Source organism: Phyllostomus discolor, chromosome 1 (genome assembly GCF_004126475.2).
Source record: "Phyllostomus discolor isolate MPI-MPIP mPhyDis1 chromosome 1, mPhyDis1.pri.v3, whole genome shotgun sequence".
Lineage (NCBI taxonomy): Eukaryota > Metazoa > Chordata > Mammalia > Chiroptera > Phyllostomidae > Phyllostomus > Phyllostomus discolor.
The window spans coordinates 196,755,398-196,775,306 of record NC_040903.2 but is presented as its reverse complement, the minus strand read 5'-3'; the positions used below and the strand labels follow the sequence as shown (position 1 = coordinate 196,775,306).

Below are 19,909 nucleotides of genomic sequence, written 5' to 3'. Positions count from 1 at the left end.
ACTCATTTGTGAATCAAAATTCCTCAGTTTCAGATTCGGCTCTTCTGGCTCAATGTGACACTGCTAAAGCTTAATATGCTTCCATCCAGCATAACCATGTTACCAAGAGTGACTTAAGAATGTTGGGAAATTCAGAAAAATGAACTGTACTTGATAATCAAATTTACTGAATTTGTTACGATAAGGAAGGCAACATAAATAGGCTAGTTCTCAGGTGAAGATCTTCGTGTTATAGCGAAGAATCTTTTTAGTTGCTTCCACAGGCTAATCTCAAAGAGGCGAGCACTTTCAAGGATGCTCACACTTGACCTGTCTTCCTTCACGGGCAGATGAGCTCTCGACGTAACACAGGGTGTGAGAAGCACGTACTTACATACATCAGTGTCACTCCGATTAAAAATAAACCAATGCCCAACTGCAAGCTCATTAGAATGTACTTTCCAGATTCCCTGCTACATCTTTAGTGCCTTTAACTGAAATGGTTTACTTAACAAATCCGTTTCTGGAATACACTGTGCAACACTGCATTTAAAATAGACTCAATTTGTATAAAATGTATGTTCTGAGAAGCAAATGGTAGACAGGCAAGAATTTTTTCCAGAAATCAATACCAAGATTAATAGCATATTTTCCTGAATCATCATTACCAATTTCCATTTTCCTTTCTCTTTAAAAATTAGAAAGAAAAATAGAAAATAGGTTAGAGTTTAAAAACACATTATCCTAGACCATATATGACATAAGGCCTCTGGCTATATGCTTGGCTAAAATATTTCTCTCTTTTGCAATCCCTCTTGTCTATGATTGCTCTATGCCCCCAAATATAAACACTATTCAGAGGAGCAGGGAAAAGGGACACGATCTTTACGGTCGTACAGGTCATCGTAAAAGTACAGAAGTTCCAACAGTCTTAATCTAATGTTGAGATAAGCAGATCTAAAGCATTATTATTAAAAGTAAGTTGTGATGATTATTTTCCTACATATTTAATTGCATTTAAACACTTATAAATTCTTTAAAAGTTTAGGGAAGGAGATAGTTGGTTATGAAGATTTCCTACAGAGGGAAGACTAGTGGAAGAATGTCAGTAACCACGTACAGTTTTCACAGGACATACAGTAGAAAAAACAATCCAGACTTTACAACAAAGCAACTATCCCAATAATGCAGTAACACTGCAGTTCATGGAACTACCTTTTAACACCAGACCTGGTCAACATCAATGGGAAACGTGATCAGCCAGGCAAAATAAAAGGCACAGCCTGTGGGACTGTGAAATGCACCCTCTGATGTCGGAAACACAGACAACGTATCGCAAACAGTGAAGTAGCTGAATGACCAAATACATTCTAAACTTAGGATATTTAGATGGTTCCTTCAGTTCTGGAATAACAGCATGATCCCAGGAAGAGAAACTCACAGACCGATAGCCCTACTTCATATATTAGTGAGGTCAATCTTCTCAAAAAGTCCTTATCACATTTTCTTAGATTAGTCATTAACATATCTTAATCCACATGTTCAATGGTTCTCTTTAAGTAAGGTAAAAACAGAAACAAAAAAGAAAAAAATGCTATGAAATATTGGAGGAAAATCCACTGGATATGCATGATTTTCTGCTTGGCAGATAACTTCACACTAAACAGTTCCAATTTTTGATTTAGACAACCATTTAAACCAGTTTACCTTATAATCTGGCACTACAGGCAAGTTGAAGGGAAATATAAGTAGAATCTTATAAAGCAGGCTATTCAAAAACCTAAATGATACAGCAATCACTTCCTACCCAGAAACTCTAATTTATTATACAAGGAAAATAATTGCCTTTTAATTAATTTTTAAGCTTCAATATTCATTATTCCTATTATTTCTACCCAAAGTACTCACAATCTGGTTCAACTTTGGACTGCAGTTAAATATTCTTAGAAAACCAGAATTCTCATCAGTACTAACATCTGATTAATATGAAAGAATGGATTTCAAAAGTGACAGCATTTTATTACTAAATTTATCATGTGTTCCCACTTAACTCTAGAAAAACTTGAAGTGGTATCGAAGGTAGTTCTTTTAAAACACTCTTCTTTCATTCTGTCACAAGACATAACTAGGTAAACGGAAAGCTAACAAAACAGGCTGAGGATGTAAGGTAGGCCAAAAATCTTGGTTGAAGCAGAACTTTCGGGAAATTTGTTCTCCTTACAGCAGAAAGATCTATGACCATTACCATCAGGTATCACATATAAAAACAGGAAAAAGGAAATACCCACCTAGCTTTGCCTCAGATGTGTCCATCTCCCATTTGCTTTTCGGAATGTAACCCTAAATCGTACACAGAGAGAAGCTCGAAGGGTTAGAAAGAGACACATACATGCATATCACTTTTGATTTTGGAAAAGCATTAAAACTGGGAATGGATACAGTTTCCACTCACTCGTTATAAAAATATCCTTCGGGAAAACACAGTTTCATTATCTTGGAAGAAACTGAATTACCAAGTTCATAAATCGTCACTGCCTAGATTTTAGAGTAATCACTTCAGAATGGTATCATGAAGGCGCTTTGAAGCAGCTACAGTTCAGGACACACGACTGTGGTCCGAACAACAGCTGTATAGCAAATATGGTAAGAATGTATGGTAGTTACTGTGCAAGTATTATTCAGAGTAGCAGAGGATTTATAATACTAGCTGGGTTATTATCTCAAATCAATTGCTCTACTCAAGTGATAGTAGCCGTGAGGTCCAGAGTGTTTTTCAAGACAGTTACAGTCCAGCATAATTTTGAATACTCAAAAGAAAGGAGAAAACTTAGTACCACTGAATACAACTATGAAATTCAACTTCATTTTTAAATGACTCCATACATTTACCAGCAGATCTTACAAAGGCTAATTTTACTGAATCAATTTCAGAGCATTTCTTTTTCGTAAGTTGGAAACTGATTATTATTTTTGATGTCTTCTAAAATCATATTTCCCTATTATATGAAAAAACAGAAATCTCCACAGGCAATTTACATCTTATTTAATAAAATGACTGGGTGATTTATTTCAAACAAAGTCCCATAATATTTTCAAATTTCCCAACATACCTATTTAACTATGTAATAATCCTTTCAGTTTATTCACCTGGCAAGTTAAGTATATACTTTTTTTGTAATTTACTATGATTCCCCTTTTCTTTTATTTGGACTCTGTTCTCTATCAGACCCTAACATACAGAACTTTAACACTAGAACTTATTATGTAGAACAGGTTCATCAAAGGTGTCAGCATCTTTTAAGAATCAATGTATCTCCCGACTATTGGGAATGTTCAAGTTCATAGAATAGACTGACACACGTAAGTTACAAAGTATGTTGAACATTTTCAGGGCGGTAGCTTCTTTGTGAGACTTTAATAGAGCATTGTCCTTCTTCCAGGAAACCTACAGGTCTTATACAGTTCTAGTCTTTAAATCAGAATAATAATTCAATTTCAACTCATTAGGCAGTATTCCAGGTTTATAAATTATACCATCTTTTTCAAATACATTTTAAGAACAAACCAAGACAAAGCTATGCTGAAGTGATGGTGTTGGAAGTATTGATGAAATTTGTACAAGATATACCTCAAAAGTCATCTGACAACCTTAAGCATCACTAGATTAATTGTAAATTCTGAGTCACATGAACCAGATTCACGGAAGCACTAATGAAGGCAGACTGTCAAACCAATGACTGCCCCACCCATTCTCTTAATGGAGAAAAGCCTGGCCTTCACCCAGCTGTAGTCGTCAGTACAGAGCAGACAAATGCAAAGTTTATTGAGAATGTCATTAATACGGTCCGAATGACATGAGACTTGCTCTTAACCCTTTGGTTAAAATTCTCCAAGCATCTTTTACTCTTGGAATAAAGCCCAAAAGTAGAAGATCTGGATTCTGCATCTTTGAATGGGTTAAGAGAAGTTTCATAACAAAGGCAAAACGAGTGTATTAATGTCCCCCTGCTGGAACCACCATGTTCTCACTTAAAACGACATCATCTTCTCACTGCTTAAAATGTTAATTAAGCCACTTGGAAATAAAAGAGACAGTCCAGCAGGGTAGAGGCCTAAGGCTTCCTTGCCAGGTTTCTAATGTGAAACTGTATTATTACAGAGCATTGTATTTTAAAAAATTGTAAGTTCTAAGTTTTGACCTATGCCTAAGCAAATCAGACGTTATGAACCAAATCCTGAACTCTCCACAAAAGACAGACGGGGCTTCAGAAAGCTAACATTAGAGACTTCCCACATGATCACTTTCTAGTATGCACGCTGTGAGCAGCTAATGAGGTCATTAGCCATGTTCCAGCACAGCATGGACCTTTAAGTGAATTTCCTGCCTATGTTTTGGCTCATACATGTCAAAATACAACCTAATTAAGAAAAATGCTTTGTTTAAAGAAAAAAATAACATACTGAGACTCAAATGCTATTAACTTTAAAGCTTATTTTTTAATCCACATAGAAATCTAGAAATGTAAAGGTTGGCACCATCTCTTTATATAAACACGCAGTTTCTACCCAGAGTCCTTCACATCATGCATGGGTTTATGGGACCACACCTTAGAGTGCCTGTATTCTCTGGGAGGTGGGAATCAGGGTTCTCGCTTTGTACATTTTCAGAAGAATATGAGAAGCAGCGTTAGCGAGAGCTGAAATATTAAATAAACCGAGTAACACTCTGAATTGAAAAAGCAACACTATTCCAAGGCACTTCTAATCTCTGTACCTCATTTAGCAAACACTGAAAAGTAACGTAACTCTGTAGGTCGCATATTCGTGAATGACAGGGTAAGGCAAACATTTCTAAGACACATGATCAAAAGCAGTTACAGGAGGAACACAGCAACTTTGAACTCACACTATGTAAGTCTCTAATCAGCCTAAGCAAAATGCATTGCCTATACAGTCAAATAATTTCCCCCATTACTTAACAGAATAAAATGTAGAACAAATCCAGCAGTCTACGGCAACCCTCTGCCTCCTCATTCAGTAAGTTCTTCTGCCTCAGTTGACAGAAACTCAATTTTGATATCTTACAGCAAAGAAGAGAAAATTATGCATATGTGGTAGGCTGTACCACATATCTGCTGGAGTATAAGAATGCCCTTTCATATGTAATTGATTTTCTTAAAAAGTATATTCCCCTAAAGCCACCCCACAAATAGATGAGTAAGTACAAGGGTAAGTTTCTTAGCATTCTTAAAATTTTCTTGTAACAACACAGTAGAGGGTTCTTTTGGTCAGGAGAAAAGTAAAAAGTATCCAAAAGTCTCCTTGAAGATGATCATGAAACTTTTACCATTACGGTGCATATCAACAATAATAATCTGACCACAGATCTGAATTTAAACACCTAAGGATTTTAATGAAGAGACACTTTATTCAAAGTGGTTGGTCTGTCTCCTACCAGTTCGTTTTCCTCTTCTTCTGCATCTTTCTTTTCTTCTTTCTGTTCTTCAATATTTGCATCAAAATCTTCCATTTCTACCTACACCACCCCAATAATCATAATGAAAAAGATTAAGTTAATACTTAGGAAAACGCTGAGTCCCTCCTCAATGAGATCTGAAATGAGCACAGTCACCTAGAGCAAGGCCACATGGTCTCATTGTTACATACTAAGTCATTTTTAACATCCTAAACTTTAAAACCAACCTGATAAAAGACAATAATAAGCCTGCCTTTCGTTTTCCTGGGATATCTATCTTTACAATTTCCTATGACGTTGGTAATTACCTGTTTTGAATGCCTATAAAATGACTAGGATTTCTTTTTAAAACCTTTAACAAGTATTTTTCCAATCAAGTAAAACGTGTATGATTCAAGTTTCAAAATGTTAAGAAAAGACAGAGCGACAAAACGGCAGTAGCACGGTCTGGGGTGGTAGCAACACAAACAGCAGGTGGGTTAGGGAGAATATGTGGAAGTTACAACTGACAAAACCTGTAGACCGACTACACAGTGGAGGGTTAGGTTCAAGCTTTGGTATAATGGAAAAGAGAGTCAGGAATAATGCAGAGAGTCAAGGCTGCAGCACCAAAGTGACTGAGGGGTCTAATTGTTAATACAGAGAATCCTAGAAAAGGAACAGGTTTGGCTAAGTTACATACTGGAAGGGTTGGGTTTGAGATGTACTAAGGTAATATATGTTTTTCTGTAGAAAATTTGGAAAACAATGTTGATTATAAAAATCACCTGTACTCAGATATAATTATTGCTAAGGTGTTGATAAAATGCATTCCAGTCTTTACAATTTAATATTGAGGGCATGTAACCAGAAAGATTACCCATAGAGAATGTGCAAAATAAAACCAGAGCCTAGGATAGATAAACCCTAAAGCACTTCTCTTGTTGAGGCAAGAGAAGCCAGCAAAGGAAACTTTGAAAAGGCGTGGCCAGAGGAAAGGCAGGAAAAGGTGGATTCACAGGAGCCAGGAGAAAAATGTTTTGAAGAAGCTCAACCAGGTCATATGGAATTGCAAAATTAAGCAACAGGATAAGTGAGAATTGTCCGCTGCCATGGAACCCTTTGGTGAGGGAGCCTCTGGGAAACAGCCGGGGCAGATGCCGGAGGGAAATGGGCCGGGGAGCGGCACAGGAGGCGAGAACGTGTAACAGTGTGACAACGCTGAATGACTCTCCTTCACAGGAGGAGGACGAGCAAAAGAAAAGTGCATGATTGATTAAAAAAGAAAAATTCTTGTCTTTTCCATGATAAAGATTTACTTTCACCAAATTAATAATTAATTTAGGCAAGAAGTATCGCTGCACAAAAATTTGTTGGGGAACAGAATATTTAACAGTTTCAAAGCATCTCCCTGTAGATTCCTTATTACAAAGAGAAAAATGTGATGGATTCCACCTGAACCGAACGGTCAACACTGAAATCGCCCACAGTGAAATACACTGACATCATGTGTCTCCCGTTACGATGCACCGAGGACAGGTCACCTCTGCAGCGTCCCTGCTGGTGTTTAACCTAACACTAACCATGTGGACATCATCGAATGAACTCAAACTGAGGGGAATTCTACAAAACAACTGACTTTACTCTTCAAAAATTCTTTGTCTTCCATAAGAATGGCATGGCTAAGAAGCTATTTTTTATATTGAAGAACTCCATCTTGAATTTAAAAAATTGATATGATAAAAGCACATCATGGGAATAACTGGTGAAATCTGAATGCAAACTGTATATGAGATAATTCAGACTACAGTTTGAATCACTTGATACTTCAGTTTTGTAAAAGAATGCCCTTGTTCTTGGGACACCCACTGAAATATATCGGGATGCAGGGTTATGACCCCTGCAACTTAACTCTCAAGTGGTTCCACAGTCAACAGTGATAAAAATAGTAGTAATAACACTAATGAGGAGGAGAGGGAGAATATATCAATATAGAGAAAATGTGGACAAATACTAATAACTGGTTCATCTCAATGACAGTGATACAGGTGTTCTTAAAAGGGGGAAAAGGGGTCATTTCTGCACTTTGAGGCAAAGGACACCCACCTCTTCAATAGCAGCATCTTGCAGCAAAGAACGGATGTCCAGGCGCATCATATGACGAGGTGCAGTTTCCCAGTGATCGGCCATCTATTGAGAGATTCAGGGGGTCAAGTTACTTCCGGAAACAACTCGAAGAACCACCACCAGGTGAGCATCCAAGACAAACTAACTGGTACTGGGACATCTAACACACCAGCTGCAGGCAGAGCGAAGACCCCTTTCTCACTGAGCTGTAGTGGCTAAGAAACAGTTGCTGAAGCAGGTAGAAAAGGTATTTTGAATGAAAAGGGGATAAACAAGAACTTCCAGGCAACAGGGATGATACAGCCTAAATAAAGTTTAAAATACGACAACTTCTATGTTCCCCTAAATCACCTTGTTTATCTCTTTAAGCTTTCTTCCATGAATATTTCTCTTGCCACATGTCTGGTTATCGGCACTCATTTCAGCCAAATACACCTGAGGAGGAATGAACAGGGATTAGGCAAACCAACGCAGCGCTCACGTGGTAACACAAAGCACTCTAAAACTCGCTTAAGTCTGCACCTCAAATCCCTTGGTTTTTGCTGCACTCCAGAACTGGTCAAAATGCCTAACTCTGTCGTTGATGGCATCCAGGATGATGAAGGGGAAAAAGCCATCGTCCAGAGTCTTTTTGAAAGTTTTGAACATGCTGGTGCGATAGGTCTCCTCCATCTCGGCTTCATATTCATACTCCATGACCTAGGATCCCCACAAGGAGACACCGAGTTAGCAGAAGCAAAGACTGCCCCGAACCTCTGCCCTGGTCAGCACGCGGCCCGAGACAACTCTGCGGTCATTCTTTCGAACTGAGCGCTCAAGTCTGGGCTCAACAACTGGAGAGCCTTCCTCTGTCTCAAAGGGCCACACTCCTCCTCTCACTGCTGGTGATGAGTCACGATGTGACCATACCTTCTTCTTCACTTTCTTCCCAGAATCTGGATCTTTTTCTTCTTTTTCCACTTCAGTGATGAAGTAATCATCCAGGCTTAGAACTCTGGGTGCAGGTCCTCCAAATTCTACCTCCTTATCCTAAGAATCATGCAGTCAAGAAAGTTAGAGAATTTATGAAATAAATTAATGCATGTTTACACTCCAGTTTCTTCTCAGGGCTAAACAGTATATAATCTTCTGGTGGCTTCAAATTAAACAGAGGAAAAAACACCTGTCTAAGCAGAGCCAAATTTACAAGGGACAGCATCTACCACGGGAGCCAGCTAGAATGGGTTAAATGAGAAATACCTGTATTGACAGATTCTGCTTGGTAAGAAGACAAATGGCTAATAAAAGCACCTGGCGCTTTGGCTCTCATGTACTCACTCGAATAAGTTTTGCAACATGTGTCTTTCCACTGCCAGGCAATCCTCTCATTATAACAACAATCTGAAACACATGAAAAAACAATCAGTCAGAGAAGATATTTTTACAATACAAGCTTTTTTAAAAAACAATTTTTACTTATTTTTTAGAGAGAGGGAAAGGGAGGGAGAGAAACACCAACGTGAAGGGGAAACATTGTGCCCCAACCAGGACTGAAGCTGAAACCCAGGCATGTGCCCTAACCGAGAATCAGACCAATGGCCTTTCACTTGGCAGAATGACACACAACCAACTGAGCCTCACAGGTCAGGGCTACAATAAAATCTTACAGTTCACAATGACCTATCATTCTCCACGACAGACCACATGATATACCATGGAATGAACTTTAATAAATTTGAAAGGATAGAAATAAAAGAAAGTACTCTGACTACAATGGAAAAATTAAAATTAACAGTAGGAAGAATTTGGGAAATGCACAAGTATGTGGAAATTAAACACCATACTCCTAGTTAACCAATGGGTCAAAGAAGAAACCAGAAGAAAAATAAGAAAATACTTGGAGATAAGTAAAAATGTTGATACAATGTAACAAAGCCTATGGGATGCATCCAAAGCCATGCTTATAAGAAAGTTTATTAAGACAGAAGAAAGACCTTAAATAATAACCTAGCCCTCCACCTTAAGACACTGGAAAAAGAGAAGACTCAAATTATTAGAATCAGACATGAAAAAGGGAACATGGCTGCCAACCTTACAGAAATAAAAGAGTTACAAAGGAAAACTACAAACAATTGTATGCCAATCAACAAATTAGATAATTTAGATGAAATGGACAAATCCCTAGAAAGACAAAAGACTAGTGAAACTGACTCAATGAGAATACAACTATGACAAGACATGAGAATGAATTAATCATCAAAAACTATCCACAAAGAAAAGATGAGGTCCAGACAACTACCTTATTGAATTCTAACAAATATTTAAAGAAGGATTAATACCACATCTTCATAAACTCTCGCCAAAAACAGAAGAGGAAGGAACAATTAATTCCTAGCTCCTTTTGTGAGGCCAGCATTTCAAATCAAGCAGACAGCAGATATCAAAACCGGATGAAAATATCACCAGAAAACCAGATATCTCTTATGAATACGGATGCAAAAATCCTCAACAAAATACTGGCAAACTGAATCTGGAAACATAAAACGAATTATACACCAAGTGAATTTACCCTAGGGATTTAAATAAATGTCTGAAAAGCAATTTATATGTCACATCAACAGAATAAAAAAAGTACAAACAACAGAATAAAATCGTAAACAATATAATAAAAACAAAAACCTCAATTGACACAGAAAAAGCATTCAACAAAATCCAACATTCTTTCACAATACAAACATTTAACAAGCTAGAAATGGAAAGGAATCTCCTCAACGACATGAAAAGCATCTATTGAGAACCCAGACTTAACATTATACTTAATGATGGAAGACTGAAAGTTTTCTAACATCAGGAATAAAATAAGAATGTCCACTCTCACACATCTACATAACACTGTACTAAGGATACTAGCCCAAGCAACTAGGCAAGAAAAAGAAATAAAAGGTATCCATACTGAAAAGGAAGAAGTAAAACCACCTCCATCTGCAGATGCCATGATCTTGTATATAGAAAATCCTAAGGAATCCACTAAAAATCTATTAGAACTAATGAGTTTAGCAGTGTGTTAGGATATAAGATCAACATGCAAAAATCAACTGAATTTCTATACAACTGAACAATCCAAAAATGTAATTAAGCCAACTGTATCAGTAACATTAAATGTAAATAAATCAAACAATCCAACTGAAAGTCAGAAATGGTCAGACTTCATAAAAAAACATGATCCAACTATAGGAGACATACTTTAGATTCAGAGACACAAAGACATCAAATGAAAAGGATAGAAAAAGATATATCATACAAACAACAATCACAGAAAAGCTGGGGTAGCTATATTAACAACAAATGAAATAAGTTTTAAGATGACATATATACATATACAGAGTCAAAATATCTGATGAAAATCTCCTGTGCCAGTTTACTGAAATGGAATCTAATTATTCTGCAATATAAAATAATTTAAGATGGATACATTTGAAGGTCACTAGGAAAACAATCCTTAACTAATCAAGCCTCCTAATCCTCCCTCTTTTTGATATCTTTTTTTTTTTTTTTGCCAAACAGTTAAGCTCTAACTTCTAAAATTCTATAGGGTAGGTAATTAATCAGATTACATGATAATTTGGAAAATGCCTTGAGTCTGGTATTATTAGTGAGTCACAGAAAAGTAGAGAAATTCTATTCAGGATATTAAATTAAAAAGACCTCTTATCAGCTTCTGATTTGTGAGAAAACTAGTCAACTACACAGGACTCACTCTCTCAGGTCTGCTCTCTCGGCCGGGTGGTTTCAAAATATCATCCACATTCTTAGATTCAGGCTTCTTCTCAACCCGTGGAGCTGGAGGCGGCTGGTGGCTCAGCGAAGGAGCTGGCAGGGCCATCCGCTCCTCTGGGTAAGTTCTTCGTTCTCCTAGAATTCCAGCAGTTGAACAAAATTACTATTCGTAAGTAATTATTAAAAATATTAACCCTCTCCACTCATCCTAAAATAATATAATTCATAATGACTTGGGAGCTACTTTTAACCTTAAACAGAGAAACTTTTAAGTAATGGAAATCAAGAAAATAAAAAGATTTAGTTACGATTTCAGGCAAACAGAATGTTTTTAAAAATATTCAATTCATCCTTATATATTTGTATGAAATTTAGGGAAAAACTTAAGCAAACAGGATAAAGAAGAATAATATATACTTGCTGGATAGTCCCAAGCATGACCTAAAGTGTGTCTGTATATGTAGACATAAATTCCTAATTTAAGTGGAATTTATAGCAGTGAAAAATTAAAAGCGACCTAATGCCCAACAGTAATAGTCATATTTTATCCACTCAATAAAATTTACAGAGCCATTAATATAACAGGTTTACATATGGAAAACTGTGTAAAAAACTATCAATGGGAACAAGCACAATAAAGAAATTGTGTTTATATTTTGATTACAACTCATAAATGTGTGTGTGTACCGAGAATGAGAGGAAAATATACAAAATATACAAAATGAGAGGAAAATATACAAAAACAGCTGTCGTTTTGTGGGTGGTAAGATTATAAGTGATGTTGTTTCCATTAATATTTTCCAAAATTTGAAAAATATAAAAGCAACTTATGTTTTACTAATTACACTGCTTTTTTTTGATGATAATGCGGCCATGTCTCAGAAATCTGAGTGCACTTTACTCTGAAAGTTTACATCCATAGCTACAATGGAAAAAAGCATCTGTTGTGTGCATTCTCCACATCCTTATAGTTAATAAGGCGCTGCCCTACCTCCAAACATGGATGGTCCTTCGTAGGCCGGTCGGTCTGACTTTCGGTCATAAGATGGCCTATCAAACCCTCCTCTCCTGGACGAAGAGTGGTCTTTTTTGTCTCGATATGACTGAGTCCTAGAAGGTGTAACAGGGAGTGGTTTGGTAAATAAAAAATAAAATAGATTGGAGGTCTCTGTCTCATAATGCAGCACCACTACCTGACCAATTTTCTCTGTAAGTAGCTACTACACACAGTCAATATCTGTATTTTTATTTTGCTTTTCCATTTAAATCTGCCTTGTATATACACATCTGAAGAGCTCACAAATTGCAAAAATTGTTTACATACTAATTAAGTAATGACTACATCTTTATTGACAATGCTATTTCCTTCCCTTTCTGGCCATTTTCACTCATTTAATTTTCTGGAATTCAAGCTGGTAAAATTCAAGCATCCAGTTCCCTGAAAATTGGTCCAGATCTACTCTTCCCTCTCCAAATTATACACGTGAAAGAATATGTCATTCACTAAATTTCTTTTAGATACACTGATTTTTGCTGAACTCAAGTGTATGGCAATTTACACACCTGGTAAAGACATTTTCCGTAACGTACCTATCATCGCGAGGTCGGCGTTCTCTGTCAAATCGCTCCCGGTCGTAGTCAATAACACCACGATCCCGGTCTCGGTCTCTGTGTGCCTCTCGGTCCCTTTTGAAATCTCGATGATCTGCCATGACATTACTCTGACGATCAAAATAAGGCTCACGGTCTCTGTCTCTGTCATAACGATCACGTGGGCCTGCATGCTCTACAAAAACAATTACATGGCATAACATAAGAACGATATTCTTTTTTTCTGAAATAAAAGCAAAAAAGTACAAATCTAACTTCAGAACGAGTATAAATCGTTGCCCTAATTTCAACTTATGAAACTTTTATCTTTATTGTAAAAAGAGGCCCAAATAATCCTACCAAAGAGAAAATCATGTGATAATTAGATAAAACTCCTAAGAGTTTTAATATTGATCTCTCTGGGACTCCCACCTGTCTCAAAAGTTGATCTTTCAGGTAGTGGGTCTGGGCGCAGAGTTATTCTTTCTCCATAGGGTATCTGCTCAACTTTGTTAGTGGATATATCTGGTGAACAAAAGCAGGGATAAAACGCTGCTTGAGTAAAGCTTAAGAAGAGGCAAACCTGATGCTAACAATTCCTTTAGATCCCAGTATGAACTTACCACCACTACTCACCTCGGCCATGGCCATAATCGACAGTCTGTTGCACTGGCGGTGGTTTGGACATTGGTGGCATACCCATAGGCATTGAGCCGGGAGGGGGGATGGAAGGGTGAACAGGTGGGGGTGGTAACACTGGAGCAGATGGAACTGTCGCAGTCTCTGGTTTAAATTCTGAATTCAGTCCTTGTTCATCATTTGTATCCCAGAGGCCGTAGAAAGAGTCTTCATCCCAACGCTCCTGTTCCACAGCTGAAGTCTGTGGCTTTATCATTGGAGGAGGCGGCGGAGGAGGAGGAGGTGGGGGTGGGGGTGGTGGTATTGGGATAGGTGGTCTGGTCACAGGAACAGATGATCTTGCTGGTGGAGGAGAGGGCCTTACAATTGAACCTGGTGGTTTACCCATAGGAGGGGGTGGTCTATAGGACCCTGGAGGCTGGAGAATAGAGTAAATACTTAATGGATGAGGATTTTACACATCAGCAAGAATGACAATCTGTTCTCATTCCATAAAAGAAAAGTTTAATAAATTATACTCATTCAAAATTCAAGACCTTTCGTGCTTTAAAATATACCATTAGGGAGAAAATATAGCTGGCCCTTGAGTAACACAGGTATGAACAGTGTGGGTCCACTTACACAAATATTATTTTCAGTAAGTACCTGCACTACATTTGATTCTCAGAGCTGGGAGTCCACAGATATGTGTGTCCGTGCGTGTGCGTGTTTGGGTAGAGGTGTGTGACTGCAGGCACTGACCTATGCCATTTGATATAGGGAACTGAGCATCTGAAGGCTTTGGTATCCACAGAAAGTCCTGGAACCAACGCCCCCAGCCTCCTGTAGATACCAAGAGACAACTTAAGTTTCGGGGAGTTGAAAGTTACATGCGGATTTTCAGCTGCACGGTGAGAGGCGGTGTTTGTGAAGGGTGGTGTCTCTAAGCCCCACGCAGTTCAAGGGTCAACTGCCCATGCAAATCACATATCTGATAAAGGACTTACATTCACAATATAAAAACTCTTATAACTTAGTAAGACAAACAATTAAAAAATCTGGAAAAGATCTGAATAGATATTTCTCCAAAGGAGATATATGAGTGGCCTATAAGCATATGAAAAGATGCTCAACATTCTTAGTCATTAGGGAAATGCAACTTTAAAACACAATCAGATACTATTTCACACCCAGCAGAACAGCTATAATTGATAGCCCAGATAGTAACAAGCGATGGCAAGGATGCAGAGGAACAGGAACCCTGTTAGACTGCTAGTGGGAATGTAACGTGGTGCAGCAATGGCATAACAGTTTCTTATAAAAAGTAAACATAAATATGCCGTAAACTCAGAAATTTCATTTCTAAATATCTATCCAGGAAAAACATGTCCACCTAAAGTCTTGTACACAAATAGTCGTAGGATTGTTCAATAACCCAAATGTCCATCGACTGGTGAATCAATAAATACAATGTGATATATATCCACGCAATAATTATGTGGTGATAAGAAGAAATGAAGTTCTGATTTATGCTATGATGTAGATGAATTTTAAAAATACTAGCTAAATAAAAGAAGCCAGTTAAAAGAGATCACATATTGTGTGGTTCCATTTAAATGAAATACCCAGAAAGGCAAATCTGTAGAGACAGAAAGTGTGTTAGTTGTTGCCTGCAAGTTGGGGTAGAAATGGAGGTCAATTCAAATTGGCACAAGGGATCTTACTGGGGTGCTGGCAATGTTCTAAAATTGGATTATAGAGATGGTCGCATAACTCAGTACATTTACTAAAAATTAGTGAATTACATGCTTAAAATGGGCAAATTATATGGTATTTAAATTATACCTAATAGTGGTTTAAAAACTGCCCTCAAAACTATTACCCCTCTCCTCATGCACCACCCCCTTGCTCTCCTCCCAGAAAAATTGGGGTGCTTAGATACGAATGCCCCACACCCACCCCAAACCCACTGAAGCTCCACAGGCGAGGTCCTGGAATTAGTTTAAAAAACAAACCCAAACAAAAACAAAAACAAAAAGACCTTCCATGAGTAATTCTGATGTTCACCACTTAGTTAAGAACTTCTGCTATAAACTATCTTCCCACTCTGTTTCCTATCTCCTCCAAAAAGACAGTGAATTTCCAGTAAGATAAACAAATGCTAGCCTCCCCACTTCGATTCAAGTTGTCTGGCTGACCACAGCAGTTTGTGGCAAGGCTGGTACTAACATACAACCAGCACTGGGAAACAATGAAACAAAGAAACCAAACGGGAAACTCAGTAATCGCTCCAAGGAGGAGGACTACTGTTGTGCGGTATGTTTACACTTTTTTCCCAAAGCCATCGCCAAATAAGGGGATAGGAAAACCTCTTGGGAAGTAGGTCCTATCTGCTCAGTGCTGAACCCAATTGTCAAATTTTATCTTAATTTTTGCAAGCCTGGTTCAAACACTCATTACCAATTTCTGTGAGTTCCTAGTTTCTGGTTTGTTGTCCACTGACAGCTATTTTAGACCTTAGAAAGCCAACAATACACAACTTACGTATTTACTCATACATAGGTTGTGCTTTAAAAACAAATTTTTGAGCAACAAAATGGATTGGACTAATATGTAAAAACATTATTTAACTAGAGGCCACTACAGACAAGTAGCAATTACCTAAAGGTAAACTTTAGGTTATGGCACTTTGAACTATTAAGAAAACGCCTGTGTAGGACAAAGCTACTGTGTCGACAGTACAGCTCTCCAGACGTGTTTTAAGTATCTTAAGAACTCTTGGGACTACGTCTGCCAATACAACAAAAAGTGTTCATTTTCTTCCTACTACATAGTGAAAGCAGCAGATACATTTGTAAAAAACAGAACACCCATACAGTGTTTATATGAGAAAGGATTAATATCTATATTATATTAAGGATGACATAAATTGGAAGGAAAAACCTTAAGAGTCACACAGATAAATTGGTAAAGAACAAAAATAGAATTTTTACAAGACAAATGAACAATATGGAAAATATTAATGTTCACTAATTATCAAAATGCGTATTAAAACATTGTATTGAAACTATTCTATCTACCAAATACATTAAATAACTGATGCTTGCAAGGCTACAGTACAGATGTTATACAACTATTTTAGAGAGCCATTGGCTTTATTACAGGAATCCTTAAAAATACCCTTATTTCTTAACTGAAGTATCCCACTTTGGGAGTTTAAAATTACTTTTAAGAAGTTATCCAAAATAAGAACTGGATACAAAGACACTTATTAAAGTTGCATTATTAATACAAGTGAAAAATTAGAAACAAATGTCCAATAGAAATGGAAGTTTTAATAAATTATGCATCAAAAATAATAAAGCATGTAGCAATACAAAAAAATGTTTAATGATTTGGTCCGTGAAAAAACAAAAATGTGGATCTATAATCCAGAGTTTCTACTACTTGCAAAGAGGTATATAAGGGGAGGACCCCCAAAACTGGAGTCATCTTTGGAGGGCAGGCCCCTTACAGTACAGGTTCCCCCACTAGGTGAGTGTTCTGGGAACCCATCTACATGAGTGCCAGCTGGCGTTGCTGAGAGGCTGCATTTGGCTTCAGTGAATTTTGTTTGAAGACTCTTCCAAGGCCTTTGCCCATTCCATGATGGGTGATTTGCGAGTACACCTGCCCACGCCGCACTGAGTGTTCAGCAGTTTCTGACCAAAACTGGCATGACTCCTGTACCCCACCCTCCCTGTTCATCAGATCTCACCCAAGCAACTTTTGTTTGTTTCCTGGATGAAAAAAGTCCTCAAAGGGAAAATGTTTTGCAGATGTGGAAGAGGTGAAACCAAAAATAGCAGAAGCACTAAAAGACATCAAAATCGATGAGTTAAGAAACTGTTTTGAGCAGTGGAACAAATGTCTTGATAGATGATATATTGCAGCAAATGGAGAGTACTTTGAAAGTGACTGGATTTTAAACATGTAAGAATACACAAGTTTTATACATTAATTCCAGTTTTTAGGTTCCCCCCTTGTAAAGATAAAAGTCATAGTTCCTATCCTTATGAACTCAGATTAGAAGAAAAAATAGACCAAAAAAATCAAAATACAGTATGATAATAGCTATGAAAGACGATCATATGCACTGTTACAGGATGCTCGTGAGGGCAACTGCCCCACGCAAGTGGAAGAGAAGATGCTGAGCTAAGTTCTCCAAGATGAACAAGAACTAAGCAGTGAGGCAGCAGGAGAAGAAAGGAAACTCTTGGTTTACAGAACCGCATGTATGTGCAAAGGCACGGGTGAGAACCTGGAACGCTCAAAGAATCATAAGAAGCCCCATACAGAGGGAAAGTGGCAGAGGGCAGGCCAACTCAGGATGAACGTAAAAGGCTGTGCAAACAGGTTTAGATTTTGCTCTGAAAGCAGTGAGGGAATACTGAGGAGTTTCAGAGCCAGTGTGTGACAGAGGAAGATTTGTTTTGAAATAGGCACTCTGACCAGACAGACATCAGTGCTGCCTGAGTGGAAGGTAGGGGCAGCTCTGAGGATGAAGGGACACGAGAGAACTCGTTCAGAGTGTTGGAAATTGTTTTTTTGACGTTTGCTCTTTTTTAAAATATATTTTATTGATTATGCTATTACAGTTGTCCCATTACCCCCCTTCATTCCCCTCCACCACACCCTCTCCCACCCACATTCCCCCCCTTTAGTTCATGTCCATGTGTCATGAAGTCTTTAGCTTCTACATTTCCCATACTATTCTTGCCCTTCCCCTGTCTATTTTCTACCCACCATCTAGGCTACTTATTCTCAGTACCTTTCCCCCTCTCTCCTCCTCCCACTCCCCTGTTGCTAACCCTCCATGTGATCTCCCTTTCTGTGGTTCTGTTCCTGTTCTAGTTGTTTGCTTAGTTTGTATTTGTTTTAAGTGTGGTTGTTAATAATTGTGAGTTTGCCGTCATTTTACTATACGTGTTTTTTATCTTCTTTTTCTTAGATAAGTCCCTTTAACATTTCATTCAATAAGGGCTTGGTGATGATGAACTCCCTTAACTTGACCTTATCTGAGAAGCACTTTATCTGCCCTTTCATTCTAAATGAAAGCTTTGCTGGATAGAGCAATCTAGGATGTAGGTCCTTGCCTTTCATGACTTGGAATACTTCTTTCCAGCCCCTTCTTGCCTGTAAGGTCTCTTTTGAGAAATTGGCTGACAGTCTGATGGGAACTACTTTGTAGGTTACTGTCTCCTTACCTCTTGCTGCTTCTAGGATTCTCTCCTTCATTTTTTACCTTGGCTAAAGTAATTATGATGTGCCTTGGTGTGTTCCTTCTTGGGTCCAACTTCTTTGGGACTCTCTGAGCTTCCTGGACTTCCTGGAAGTCCATTTCCTTTGCCAGAATGGGGAAGTTCTCCTTTATTATTTGTTCAAATAAGTTTTCCACTTGTTGCTCTTCCTCTTCCCCATCTGGTACCCCTATAATTTGGATTTTGGAACATTTAACAATGTCCTGAAGGTTCCTAAGCCTCTCCTCATTTTTTTGAATTCTGGTTTCTTCCTTTTTTTCTGTTCGGTTGTTTTTTACTTCCTCCTGGTCCACTCCATTGATGTGAGACCCAGCTTTCATTCCATCACTATTGGTTCCCTGTGCATTTTTCTTCATTTCACTTATTGTAGCCTTCATTTTTTCATCTAATTTGCGATCAAAATCAACCAATTCTGTGAGCATCCTGATCACCAGTGCTTTGAACTGTGCATCTGATAGGTTGGCTATCTCTCAATCGTTTAAAAGCACCAATTCCGGGGCTTTCATTTGTTTGAGCTATCTTCCCCCTGGCCCCCGCCCTTCGGTCTGGTCGCGCCTGTTACGTATGAGGGGCGGAGCCTTAGGTGTTCGCCAGGGCAGGGCACACCAGTCGCTGGGTTGTGACGTTGTACGTGGGGGTGGGGTCCGAGAGGGAACAATGGCGCTTGTTTCACTCTCCCTCAGACCTCAGTCCCTTCTGCCGCTTCCCCCGAGCAAACTAGGCCCCTCTGGTGCCGATTCCCGTGTGGGTGGGCTTGTGCACCCCATGGGTCTTTCCAAGGACCTCTCCTGTGAGGCTGGGAGTCTCTCCCTGCGCCCCCCCCGCCCCCCCGCCCAGGTGTTTTCAATCAGTGCCCCAAGGCTCCATTTCCCAGCGCTGGGATCCTGGGTTGCTCGTAGTGTCTTGCTTCATAATCGCCGTCTCGCTGGGTCTGCCAGCTGCCGTGTGTGTGCTCAGGGTCTGCCCGCTGTGGTCTTGCACGCCTGGGATGCCTTACGCACCAGGTCCCAACGCTCTCCGCTCTCCCCGAGGCGACCAGCGCCCGGCTTCCCGACTCCACCCCCCTACTGGTCTGGATGAGCAT

At 38.7% G+C, this 19,909-nt stretch overlaps 1 protein-coding gene across 6 annotated transcripts in view; it reads right to left on the bottom strand.

The window, feature by feature from the left end:
* YLPM1 (YLP motif containing 1) overlaps positions 1-19,909 on the bottom strand; it is a 61,790-nt gene that overhangs the window by 7,562 nt on the left and 34,319 nt on the right. For 5 of the 6 annotated variants that reach the window (XM_036012219.1, XM_036012209.1, XM_028506841.2 and 2 more), the window contains 12 exons: positions 13,544-13,964; positions 13,340-13,432; positions 12,908-13,103; positions 12,309-12,427; positions 11,298-11,452; positions 8,879-8,941; positions 8,471-8,590; positions 8,084-8,260; positions 7,913-7,996; positions 7,541-7,624; positions 5,435-5,515; positions 2,268-2,319 (listed from right to left, as the gene is read on the bottom strand). In XM_036012219.1, coding sequence (XP_035868112.1) covers positions 2,268-2,319; positions 5,435-5,515; positions 7,541-7,624; positions 7,913-7,996; positions 8,084-8,260; positions 8,471-8,590; positions 8,879-8,941; positions 11,298-11,452; positions 12,309-12,427; positions 12,908-13,103; positions 13,340-13,432; positions 13,544-13,964 — 1,645 coding nt within the window. The remainder of the gene's footprint in view (positions 1-2,267; positions 2,320-5,434; positions 5,516-7,540; positions 7,625-7,912; positions 7,997-8,083; positions 8,261-8,470; positions 8,591-8,878; positions 8,942-11,297; positions 11,453-12,308; positions 12,428-12,907; positions 13,104-13,339; positions 13,433-13,543; positions 13,965-19,909) is intronic. The other variant, XR_004900065.1, reaches the window with a different exon arrangement.